The 13,396-nt window shown below is 39.5% G+C and overlaps 1 protein-coding gene across 4 annotated transcripts in view; it reads right to left on the bottom strand.

Moving 5' to 3' along the window:
* Window positions 1–13,396, bottom strand: part of TIAM2 (TIAM Rac1 associated GEF 2) — a 250,965-nt gene that overhangs the window by 68,127 nt on the left and 169,442 nt on the right. For all 4 annotated transcript variants that reach the window (XM_033096123.1, XM_033096065.1, XM_033096055.1 and 1 more), the window contains 3 exons: window positions 3,788–3,949; window positions 2,204–2,308; window positions 1,755–1,833 (listed from right to left, as the gene is read on the bottom strand). In XM_033096123.1, coding sequence (XP_032952014.1) covers window positions 1,755–1,833; window positions 2,204–2,308; window positions 3,788–3,949 — 346 coding nt within the window. The remainder of the gene's footprint in view (window positions 1–1,754; window positions 1,834–2,203; window positions 2,309–3,787; window positions 3,950–13,396) is intronic.

Raw genomic sequence — 13,396 nt, 5'->3', positions numbered from 1 at the left:
TTATAAGACATGTTATTCACTTTTTAAAAAGGAAGGAAACTCTGACACATGCGGCAATACGGGTAAACTCTGAGGAGATTACGCTCTGTGAAATTAGCCAGTCACAAAAGAACAGATACTATAGGAGTCCACTTATATGAGAGACCTACCGTAGTCAAATTCACAGAGACAGAAAGTAGAATGGGAGTTGCCAGAAGTGGGCACGTGGGGGAGGAGGAATGGAAGGTACATTTAATGGTTACAGCGTTCCAATTTTGCACAATGAAAACAGTCCTGGAGGTGGTGGTGGCGACGGTTGTACAACAATGTGACTGTACTTAATGCCACTGAACTGTCATTTTTAACCATTCTGAAAAACGGCTATGATGGTAAACTTTGTTACATGTATGTTACCAAAAAAATTACATTTTTTTGAATTCTTTTTAAAAAGTTAAGACCAAAAAATATTCTACTGAAATAAAACAAATTCAGTTCAATAAAATCAACATTTGTTAGGAAACAACTATATATTGGGCTAGGCATTTTAAGACGGTAGAAAAATACCTGGTGCTTGCCCTAAACATGGCTACATGCAAAGCCCAGGTGAGACATCTCCTCCTCTAAATGCATCTCCCTGATTCAGAGAGGGCCTTCCTCTCTGACTCCACCGTTGGGGTCACGTGCTTCCATGCCATGGTCCCATAGTACTGGAAGTTCTTAGATAATAAGGAGAATGGCATGTTCCCCTGTTTCCTCTGTGCATCTGGCAGAGCCTGGGAGACTGCAGTCACCAGAAAGTGTTTGCAATTATGTGCATTCAGTCCTTTGGTCATTCAGGTACAAAGAAGATACACAAAGGGTGACCATGGCAAGTAGAGTGAAGGCGAACAGAAATATAGACAAAATGTGAAGGGGACTTTAGAGGTAAAAATCAATGTAACATTTAGGTCAAAACAGATTTTGAAAATTAAGAAACAAAGAACAAATCAGAATAAGGAAATTGTAACTTAAACAATGAGTAGAATTTGATCAGCTTGAGTTTTTTTCAGGAAAATAATTATATGACTATATTTAACAAGAAATAGGGTTTCTATGGAGACATTCATTGGGGATTATCTAATTACTGAGTTCCTCTGGTAAAAGGCAGAGTTAAAGAAATAAACTGTAAGGCATGAGCATAGCCTATAAAGAGCTCAAAGATAAGTTTAAATACAAAGAGAAATGCAAGAATTAAATATTAGAAAGTGATTTGAGTAGTACTGACCCTTAATTGTTAAAACTGAAGCTAGAGCAATCAGATAGCCTTTTTCAAGACAGTGAGACCTTCAGTTAGTTCCCGAAGGACAAGTCGGATTTATCCAACCAGGGAGTAGGGGTTGGGGGTAGAGGGACGCAGTGGAGGGTGGCACTCCAGGTGGACGAAATTAAGCTAAGAGCAAAGACACTGAGATGAAAAGAACTGTCACATGAGTCATAAGTTAATCAGCTTAGAACAGCATCTGGCACACAATAAATTCACTGTGTTATTCTCATCATCATTTCAAATTTCTCATCAACTTTTATATTTATTCCTTTTAATTACTTTGGCATCTTCCCCTAATATCAACACATATCTTGTTAGCCTGCTAACATAAATAAATAAAAATGAAGAAAGCAAAAGACAGTTCCAAAACTACTGCCACAATTTCTGAAAATGTAAAGGAAAAAAAAAAACTAGGTCTGAAAATACTGTGGCGAATGAGGCAAGGATGGATAAGGGTGGCCCCCACGCTTACCGAAATCAGACACACTCCCAGTCTTCGTGAGCTGCACGTCATAAACATTTAACGGAAAGACTTCTATTTCATCATAAACCTACAAAAGGTGAAAAACCAAAAAATCAGAGGTTTTTTTTTTGTTGTTTTTTTTTTTCATTCACCTGACTGGCTATTTTTTTTTTAATTTATTTTTAATTTATTGGGGTGACCATTGTTAGTAAAATTACATAGATTTCAGGTGTGCAATTCTGTATCACATCATCCATAAATCACATTGTATGTTCACCACCCAGAGTCAGCTCCCCTTCAGAGGTTTTGAGGTCATAATATTTTGGAGAGTTATTGTGATTATTTCCAAACTAGATGCCAAATGTAAACAGAATGTTCACGCCAAATTCCATATTTTTAAAATTGAGAGGCCGTGGATGTGGTTCAGATTTCTGTTTCTAGGGACAACGCACACTTACCTGTTCTTGCATGTACTCGTATGGGGCGGGGATACTGTACTCAACGTTGTCATCGACTAATTTGCGAAGCTGTAGGCCATAGTGGCTGGGTTCCAGCTGCCTCATCTGTAAGGAAAAAGGCAGTCATTCAGATTTTAAATATTCTTTCTAAATTCATCATCGTTCACGAAAAATCAAAGTGGAAATTCCTAAAACAAATACCATATATACGTTGCTGCGTTTAAACCTATATAACAGCTCAAATTAAAATATGCAAAAAAGGAAATAATTATTTTTAAGAAGGTTTTCTCTAAAGGATACTGCTTACTACTAAAAGCAAGAGATGTATTTTTAAGAGGTAACAGTAGTATATATCTGATAGAGTATATCCTACCATCTCAGCAAATGCTCTCTCTTTATACACCGGTTGTACCTGACTTTAAGTTGTTTCCCACTATTAACGTAGAGAAATTTGTGAAATGTGAATAATCTCATACTACACAGACTTCAGAATTAGGCATTTCCTGCTCTACAAACTTTTCAAAAGGAAAATGTCTATGCACAAACACTTGCATGCGTTTGCACGCTCACTTGTTCTCGTGGGCTCTCCCTCTCCCTCTTCCTCCCTCTTTTCTCCCTCTCCCTCTCCCTCTCTCATACACTTTCAACAGTGAGAAATTATCTCAGGCCTATTCTCCACCCCTCTCTAACCGACTCACTGCTCCTGGTATCCTTGATCCCTCCGAAAATTTATCAAGTTAATAACTGATACCATTGCTATAAAACAGTATTGTTGGCTGTCTAAATAAAAACCTTACATAATGGAGTAAAAGAAAATTAAATTGATAAGAATATAAGCTTCATATATAAATGTGTGGTATACTAAGGCTTAAATCAAGGAGACAAAGGAGGACTAAAATGAAAGGTTATCCACATCTATTAAGTGTACATGGTAAAGAGTTACCACACTCTGCGTGCCTTTTTTACCCTTCTTATTTTGATTGCATTTTCTCTGAAAAACTTCAAACTATTTCAGCTCTACTCTGCCATCTGGTGGTCTAAAAACACATGATCTGATGGTTCTGAGTCTATTTCATTTATCTCAGGGGGCTCTCCTTAAGACTTACCATAAGCTACCTTTTCAGAAATAAAACCCAATTTAAATAATGAATAAAACATCTCATCATAGTCTCCATGAAGCCACTGTGAACGGTGTCAAGTGACTTGTTTCATCTAGAGAAACTTGGTAAAACTATTTAGGATGAAATCAATCTAGCACTTCAAAGCCTACGTCTCCTCCTTCTAGACACACACCATCATTAAGTACCTTTAATAACAATTATTCTAGATATAAAAGTATATATAGAATTTCAGTCCAATAGCTCAGGTTCTTCCCGAAGGCAAGAGGTCATGACCTAACAACGCATACTTCTAAAAGACCGAGGAGAAGGCTAATTAATAAATATGTTAAGTAATAAATAAGTTAATATGTTCCCTAGTTTAGAAAGTGAGGTCTCAAATACCACATTGATTTCAAAGGCATAGGAGAGCAATATTAATGGTTCTTTTTCTTCAGAAGTATATTTCTGGAGCAAAATCCATTACCTTGCATGCCAGAGTCAAAATGTCTTCTACTCTGTGTTCTGGCTTGATCGTTACAGTAACTCCTTGATTATCCTGAAAGTGAATATATGTCTGGATTTCCCACGTGTTGTCTCGGGAAACGCCATCTACTGCGGAACCATATATATGCAGGAGCTCATCAACCTGTTTTTAGATTCCAAAAGAAAATGCAGACAGATTTAAGAAATGAGAGAAACTACTCAAATAATGCCCCCTCACTTTGTGGCATATTTTAGGGTAAGCGTTTTCACACCCCTCCCATCTCTAGCTCCTCGTGACCCTCTGGGGCAGACAAGCCTAGCGTTTCCTCCTTCATTTATCCCACATCATACTGATACCCAGGGAGACTGAGTGGAAGGCAATTAATTCCGGGTCCGGTGTTCTAGCTACCATGTCATTTTGCCTCTCAGCCCAAATTAGAACACTGCAGTCCATGTAAGGACTACTGAGAGTCCACTCTTACTGCTCCAGAGGTGGATAAGGCCACTGTGAAATCTGCATTTAAGCCACCGTCCCACTGATTTCAGATACACTCTTGTCCTTGGCCACTGACACCTTCCCCCGTCCTAACTCTGAACCGCACTTCATCCAAGCAGCGTTTTTTTCTCTCTTATTTCGACTTGTTTCTGAAAATCAACCCCTAATCCTGGCGGAAGTTTGTTTCTATCCTTCAGCTACTTCACATTTAGATATCCTTTTTGAAACCATCTCAAAACATAAGCCTTTTCCAAAAAAGTTTAGTTTCCTAAACTTCATCATCACAGTAATTCAATGACCTCATGCTAATAAGTACACCTATGGTTTACAAACAAAAATAGTTAACATTGATTAAGCAACTCAGAAATGTTTTCCGCTGACTAGGTTCTTACATGAGCCCGGTGGTAAAGAAAAGATGTGGGATTCAAAATGAAAAGACCTGATGCTCAAGTCACCAACTTGGCCACTTCTCCAGAAAGGAGAGACCGAGAACGGGACATTGACCTTTCTGAGCCTGTGTGTCCTCTTCTGTGAAAGCCGATAATACTAATATAATTACTTAAGGTTATTCATTAACAATACCAAGTTTTGTGAGCAAAGATCATATATGTGGAAACACACCTTACACAACAGAAACTGTTAATACAGATTCAATCACAGTATTAAATCCCACTCGCATATTACAATTATCAATGATGGGAGATTTGACTTCGAATTCCATGAAACGAGAAAAAGCAAAAGGTCCTCCTATGTAGGATTTAAAAACCAGAATGTATTAAAGAAATTTAGAAAAAAAAAACCCACAGGTTTAGGCAAAGCAAGGGAGGACACATCTTTCTGTGTTGTCATTTTTAAATGTGGTGCTCATCTTTGAAGTAACATTTCTGGATTTGTCATGGATCTCTCACTTTCTGTATGTTTTCCTGGACAGATGACCACAGCCCAGGATGAATGTGAACCCCCTGTGCCAAAACGAAAGAAACAAAAGAAACAGAGGAGCAGATGCCTGGAGACAGGACTCAGGGAACCAGCATGGACACCACTGTCTCCTGGAGGGTCTTACCTCACAGGGTCACACTTTCTTGTCTAGTTCAACCTCCCAGGTACTTCTTTTCATCTGGGCAGTGCTTTCAACCAGGTGAGGCAGCAACAAGCACGTAAGGTACTGCCATAAAGGCCCAGACCCCACCTCTCAGATCACACTCGCTCAGAATCAAACCAAAACTCCAGCAGAGGTCACTGTGGAGTAAGAAACCACACAAAGAGCCTGGCCAAGAGGAAATCAGAGTCCGGATTCCTTCGGCAAAGCTGTTTAATTCTGCACCCTTAGAGCAGACCAAGAAAACTGTGACTGCAGACGGGCGGGGGATGGACAGCCACACTTCCCTGCCCTCCTGTCCCTGTGCCCTGCTGTCCATGGAGACAATCACACAGGGCCAAACGGAAGCAGCTTTTGACATGGGGTCAGTTCACTCACTATTCACAGCCCTCTAAGGAAGGCACCATCACGACCCTCCACTTAACAGGTGAGAAAAATGAGGCTCAGAAAATTCTATAACCTTGTCCAAACTCACACAGGGGGCTGTGACTATGGTACTGTGGGGATCGGGACCCCAGACACCTGGCTTGAGCCAGCACTCACCACTGTACTACCACATTATACGGAAATATCAGCCTGGCAGTTGCCTCCCCCATCCCCAGAAGGACACAGCTTAACTTTCCCGATTCCTTTATGTTCTTCTACGACACATGCCATGTTCTGGTTGAACAAAATGGCTCACCTGACACTCCCCAAAAAGGAATAAACAGCATTTTTGCCTCCAAACCCTTCTTCAGTTCAATTTCCTCTGCCGGCTTTACCTTCCTCATGGCTTCAGTGCTGAAACTACTAACAACCTTCAACAATATTTCTTATTTTTTTGTTTTTAATTATTTATTTATTTATTTATTGGGGTGACAATTGTTAGTAAAATTACATAGATTTCAGGTGTACAATTCTGTATTACATCATCTATAAATCCCATTTGTATGTTCACCACCCAGAGTCAGTTCTCCTTCCATCACGATATATTTGATCCTCCTTACCCTCATCTCCCACCCTCCACCCCCCTAATATTTCAAATGCTATTCCCATCTTATGAAGTCTCTCCTGTCCCCCGTCCTCCACTTCCACTCAGGTGAGTCCTCTCTCCTGTGCCTCTGGTACAGCATTTAGCTAAGCCCAGCTCACACCAGGACAGTCACTTTCCAGCTGCTCTCAGGGCCCCGGCTGCTCCAATGAATGCAGCAGAGGCTCCATCTCCCTCATTCTCATTGTCCTTCAGCCCTCTCACACGGTGCATCCGGCACCCAGAACACACCCAACACATGAGCGCTGAATTGGAAGCAACTAGAAATGCACAGTCCTGCATAAGTTCGGAAGGTAAAAGATGTCCATTTTCAGTATCTTATTCAAATTTGTTTATACAGCATCAATTTCTTAACCTTTCCTAAAAGTTCGAGAAACGGACAGAAGATCATTGCTAGGGAAGAAGTCCTAGACAACAGACAGTGCACGGGAAAATGCAGAGATGGGCAAAAGAAAAAAATCATATTATATTCACTTCAAAAGGGCTTTCTGCCAAGAAATGCGCTGAGGAATCAATTCCTGAGTCTACACTTGACCTATGATGGAATGAACACAGAAGAGACAATGCCTACCAAAGCCGAGGGCAAGGAAATTCAGGCCTTCAAGAGATACCTCAGTGAAAACTTATAAGTATTTTCTAGTGTACATGGAACATTCTCAAGGATATACCATATATTGGGACATAAAATCAGCCTCAACGAATTTAAGAAGACTCAAATCATACCAAGCATATCCTCTGATCACAAGGCTTTGAAATTGGATAGCAACTGCAAAAAGAAAGCAGGAAAAAACACAAATATGTGGAGATTAAACGACATATTTTTAAAGAACGACCAGGTCAAAGAAGAAATAAGAGGAGAGATCAAAAGATACATAGAAACAAATGACAATGAAAAATACAGCCCACCAAAATTTTTGGGATGCAGCGAAAGCAGTTTTAAGAGGGAAATTTATATCATTACAGGCCTATTTCAAGAAACAAGAAAAACCCCAGATAAATAACCTCACGTTACACCTTGAAGAACTAGAAAAAGAAGAACAAGTGAAACCCAAGGTCAGTAGAAGGAAGGAAATAATAAAAATCCAAGGGAAACTAAATGAAATAGAGAACAAAAAGACAATATAAAAAAATTAATGTGACAAAGAGCTGGTTCTTTGAAAAGATTAACAAAATTGACAAACCCTTGGCTAGACACACGAAGGTAAAAAGAGAAAAGTTACTAATAAACAAAATCAGAAATGAAAGAGGGAAAGTTATCACGGATACCACAGAAATACAAAGGATCATCCAAGAATACTACAAAGGCCTATATGCCACCAAATTCAATAACCTAGAAGAAATGGACAAGTTCTTAGAAACATATAGCCTTCCTAGGCTGACTCATGAAGAATTGAAAAATCTAAATGGACTGATCACCAGTAAGGAAATTGAATCAGTCATCTGAAACCTTCCCCGAAGCAAAAGTCCAGGACCAGATGGCTTCACTAGGGAATTCTACCAAACCTTCAAAGAGGATCTAATACCAATCCTGCTCAAACTCTTCCAAAAAATTGAAAAAGAGACAATACTCCCTAACTCAGTTTATGAGGCCAACATTACCCTGATACCAAAACCTGGTAAGAACAACACAAAAAAAGAAAACTACAGACCAATATCTCTGATGAATACAGATGCAAAAATCCGAAACAAAATTCTAGCAAATCGAATGCAACAATGCATTAAAAAGATTATTCACCATAACCACGTGGGGTCCATCCCAGGGGCACAAGGATGGTTCAACATATGCAAATCCATCAATGTGATACATCACATAAACAAAATAAAGGACAAAAATCATATGATTATATCAATTGATGCAGAAAAAGCATTTGACAAGATACAACATCCATTTATGATTAAAACACTTAACAAAATAGGTATAAAAGGAAAATACCTTAACATAATAAAGGCCATATATGACAAACCCTCAGCTAATATTATAATTAATGGTGAAAAACTGAAGCCCTTTGCTCTACGTTCAGGAACACGACAGGGCTGTCCCCTAGCACCTCTGCTTTTCAACATAGTGTTGGAAGTCCTCGCCAGAGCAATCAGGCAAGAGAAAGAAATAAAAGGCATCCAAACTGGGAATGAAAGTTAAATTGTCATTCTTTACAGATGACATGGTGCTATATATGGAAAACCCTAAATACTCCACCAAAAAGCTATTAGAAACAATAAACGAACACAGTAAAGTTGCTGGCTACAAAATTCCATTGAATTCCTATATACTAACAATGAAATCTCAGAAAAAGAAATTTTAAAAAAAAAATTCCTTTTGCAATTGCAACAAAAAGAATAAAATATCTAGGAATAAACTTAACCAAGGATGTGAAAGACCTATATGCTGAAAACTATAAGACATTTTTCAAAGAATTGAAGAAGACGAAAAGAAATGGAAAGATATTCCATGCTCATGGATTGGAAGAATCAACATAGTTAAAATGGCCATATTACCCAAAGCAATATACAGATTTAATGCAATCCACATCAAAATCCCAATGGTATTTTTTAAAGAAATAGAACAAAAAATCATCAGATTTGTTTGGAACCACAAAAGACCCCGAATAGCCAAAGCAATCTTAAGAAAAAAGAACAATGCTGAAGGTATCACACTCCCTGACTTTAGCTTGTACTGCAGGGCAACAATAATCAAAACAGCACAGTATTGGCAGAAAAACAGACACACAGACTAATGGAATAAAATTAAGAAACCAGAAATAAACCCACAAAAATATGGACAGATAAGTTTCGACAAAGAAGCCAAAAACATACAATGGAGATAAGACAGCTTCTTCAATAGATGGTTCTGGGAGAACTGGAAAGCCACGTGCAAAAGAACGAAATTACTCTGCTATCTGTCACCATGTACAGAAATTAATTCAAGGACCTAAACATAAGACCTGAAACAATAAACTGCATAGAAGAAAACATAAATACTAAACTTATGGACCTTGGGTTCAAATAGCACTTTTATGAATTTGACTCCAAAGGCCAGGGAAGTAAAAGCTAAAATAGGGCCGGCCCGGTGGCTCAGGCAGTTAGAGCTCCATGCTCCTAACTCCGAAGGCTGCCGGTTCATTTCTCACATGGGCCAGTGGGCTCTCAACCACAAGATTGCCAGTTCAATTCCTCAAGTCCCACAAGGGATGGTGGGCAGCGCCCCCTGCAACTAAAATTAAACCCGGCACCTTGAGCTGAGCTGCCGCTGAGCTCCCAGATGGCTCAGTTGGTTGGAGCGCGTCCTCTCAGTCGCAACTCACAAGGTTGCTGGCTTCGACTCCCGCAAGGGATGGTGGGCTGCACCCCCTGCAACTAGCAACGGCAACTGGACCTGGAGCTGAGCTGCGCCCTCCACAACGAATACTGAAAGGACAACAACTTGAAGCTGAATGGCACCCTCCACAACTAAGACTGAAAGGACAACTTGACTTGGAAAAAAGGCCTGGAAGTACACACTGTTCCCCAATAAAGTCCTGTTCCCCTTCCCCAATAAAATCTTTAAAAAAAAAAAAAAGCTAAAATAAATGAATGGGACTATATCAAACTTAAAAACTTCTGCACAGCAAAAGAAACCATCGACAAAACAAAGAGGCAACCAATCGAATGGGAGAAGATTTTTGCAAACAGCGCCTCCGATAAGGGACTAAAATCCAAAATACACAAGGAACTCATACAACTCAACAACAAAAACACAAACAATCCAATTGAAAAATGGGCAGAGGACCTGAAGAGACATTTCTCCAAAGAGGACATACAAATGGCAAATAGACATATGAAAAAATCTTCAACATCACTAATCATCAAAGAAATGCAAATAAAAACCACAATGAGATATCACCTCATCCCAGTCAGAATGGCTATCATCAACAAGACAAATAGTAACAAGTGTTGGAGAGGCTGTGGAGAAAAAGGAACCTTCATACACTGTTGGTGGGAATGCAGACTGGTGCAGCCACTATGGAAGGCAGTGTGGAGGTTCCTCAAAAAATTAAGAATAGAATTACCATATGACCCAGCAATCCCTCTCCTGGGTATTTACCAAAAAAATCTGAAAACATTTATCCATAAAGACATGTATGCACCAATGTTCACTGCAGCTTTATTTACAGTGGCCAAGACATGGAAACAACCAAAATGTCCTTCAATAGATGAATGGATATATACACAATGGAATACTCTTCAGCAGTAAGAAAAGATAAAATAGTACCATTTGTGTCAACATGGATGGATCTTGAGATTATAATGCTAAGAGAGATAAGTCAGACAGAAAAAGTAGAGAACCATATGATTTCACTGATATGTGGAATATAAAACTGAAAACAACAAAAGAACAAGACAAACGAAGGAACAAAAACTCATAGACAATAGTTTAGGGGTTACCAGAGGTAAGTGGGTAGAGGGCCTCTAGAAGCGGGTGAATGGGGTCTAATATATGGTGATGGAAAGAGAACTGACTCTGGGTGGTGAACACACAATGTGAGATATAGATGATGTATTACAAAATTGTATACCTGAAATCTATGTAAACTTTACTAACACTTGTCACCCCAATAAACTTTAATTTAAAAAAAAAGTTATATGTAACTGTTTCTGTATGTAAGACAGACACACACACACACGTATACACAATTACAGAAAGGTAAAAGCTGGCTATTCCAAGAAAGTGTCAAGAATGTGGAATTGATTACTTTGAACTAGAAAAAGAAAAGGCTATTTGGTGCTTACAGCTCTCCTACGTTGTAAGCTTTGCCCATTTGGACAGAAAACTGGATTGATTTCCTCAAGGGTCAATGCTGCACACTGGAAATACACATGCTTTATTTTCAATATGCCAGATAAAATATTCTCCTACATTCTCTTTCATAAAAGAAACAGAAGATCTTGCAAATAAGCACAACAAATTGAACCGTCTGGAAAACTCTCTTCCCTGCTTATCCTTTTCAAAGTTGCTACATTAAATAAATCTTTAACCACTCACCCCAAAGTTCATGGTTGGCTATCTCTGTCAAGGTTGCTGCAAACTCAGCCTGCCTCCTACTCCATCTCTCCCTCCCTCCAAAAGTTAGTTTCCCATTAGCCCATTCATGGTTTCCAGTTCCAGGAGAAGACAGAAGGAGACAGTAAAAACATAACAGACAATCTGGATCAAATCCCAGCCTTGTCACGGCTGGTTATCTAATGTCTCTGGGCTTCAGTTTCTTCACCTTTAAAGGGGGCTAGAAACACACCTGTATCACTGGAGGATGGGGGTTGGTGTGAGAAATGGCATTTGAAGGTACATGAACTGTAAAGAGCCATAACAAGGTAAAAGAACTTTTATGAAGTTCAAGGTGGATGCTGGCATTATATTGTAGGAGGCTTAACCGCCGTGGGCAGCGATGGCAACTGTAGAAGCCCCTTGTCTCAAACCCCTGGGGACTGTGGTGGCTACTGTCCACGGTGACTCAGATCACCATGTGGTCTGGCTCAGGACGTCCACAAAACGGGAGCATCATCCCTGGCCCGCAGCTCTGACCTCTGCAGACTAACTAGCTAAGGTTGACAAATCACTTCAGCCATCCTGATCCGGCCACTTCCACCGCAGCACTTATTACTGTTGTGACATTAATGGTCCTGAAGGCACCATGGCAAATTACTTCTGCTCAGTGCACCTCCAGGAGAGGAAATCGAAACTCCGTGGGTTCGCACAGCAGATGCTTTTGGATCAAATGGCTTGTAATTACTACTTGGATCACTGAAGGGAAGTGAGTAGCAAAATCACAGCCTAGCTGTCACAAACGGGCCCACGCCACCACGCTTGTTGATAAATGGAAAATTGATTAGCAAGTGAGATGAGGAGAAAACAAAAGGACTTACATGCTCCAGGTTTTCTCTACAACAGGAAAATGTCATAGAGGAGAAAATGTTTATTTCCTTCTTGGGCTGATGTTCAAACATCAGTTGATATGAAAGAAAAACAATGACCGATGTATGCATATATGTATGCATGTATGTATGTGTGTATGTTTATGTATGTATGTGATGTAGGGTTCCATACTAATATTCTATTTAAACAAACTACTATGTTATAGTCAAGAAGAAGTGGTTTCATTCATATTTTCCATTTTAAAAACCAACATTAGCATTTTTTTCCAGTTTGGAGCTAATGACTAATGCAACAATACTTTATTCACGCGTTGCCACAGAACGTTGGGACACCCCAAGCCAATTTTCCAGGAGAGGGAGCCAAGGCCCTGGGGCTCCAGTTTCTGCAGTGAAGCTTCTGGAGTAGCTGTCTGTCCTGAGCCTCCGTGGGGATTTGTTGTCACAATCTCCATAACAAATACCTCCCTTCAAATCCTGACTGAACATTATGCTAAGTGAAATAAGTCAGACAGAGAAACACAAATACCATATGATCTCACTTATATGTGGAATCTAAAGAAAAGAATAAACGAACGAACTAATCAGAAACAGTCTCAGAGATATAGAGGAAAAACTGAGGGTTGCTAGAGGGGGGTGGGGAGTAGGGATGAGGGAGAAGGTGAGGAGATTTGAAAGCACAATCCGTAACCACAAGATGCCACAGGGTTACGAAAGTCAATTTGGGGATGTAATCAATAATGTAAAGATTTTGTAGGGTATCTGATGGACATTTGTTTCATTAGGGAGACCACCTCAGGGATGATGTAGATGCCTGATCACTGCACTGTACACCTGAAGCTGAAGGTGAACAATAATGAATGTCAACTATAATTTTATATATATATATACATACATTTACAAGAAGTGGAGTACAGCATTAAGAATAGAGACAGTGGAAATGTAACAGCTGTATGTGATGTCAGAGGGATAGTAGATGGGGGGAGGGGGTTATCACTGTGTGAGGGATATAAACGATAAATATCTAATTATTACATTGTTTTGTACACCTGAAACTAATAAAAAATTTTTTTTTTTAATT

This window comes from Rhinolophus ferrumequinum, chromosome 3, assembly GCF_004115265.2.
Source record: "Rhinolophus ferrumequinum isolate MPI-CBG mRhiFer1 chromosome 3, mRhiFer1_v1.p, whole genome shotgun sequence".
Classification (NCBI taxonomy): Eukaryota; Metazoa; Chordata; class Mammalia; order Chiroptera; family Rhinolophidae; genus Rhinolophus; species Rhinolophus ferrumequinum.
The sequence above is the reverse complement of the archived record's forward strand: the minus strand, read 5'-3'. Positions and strand labels throughout refer to the sequence as shown.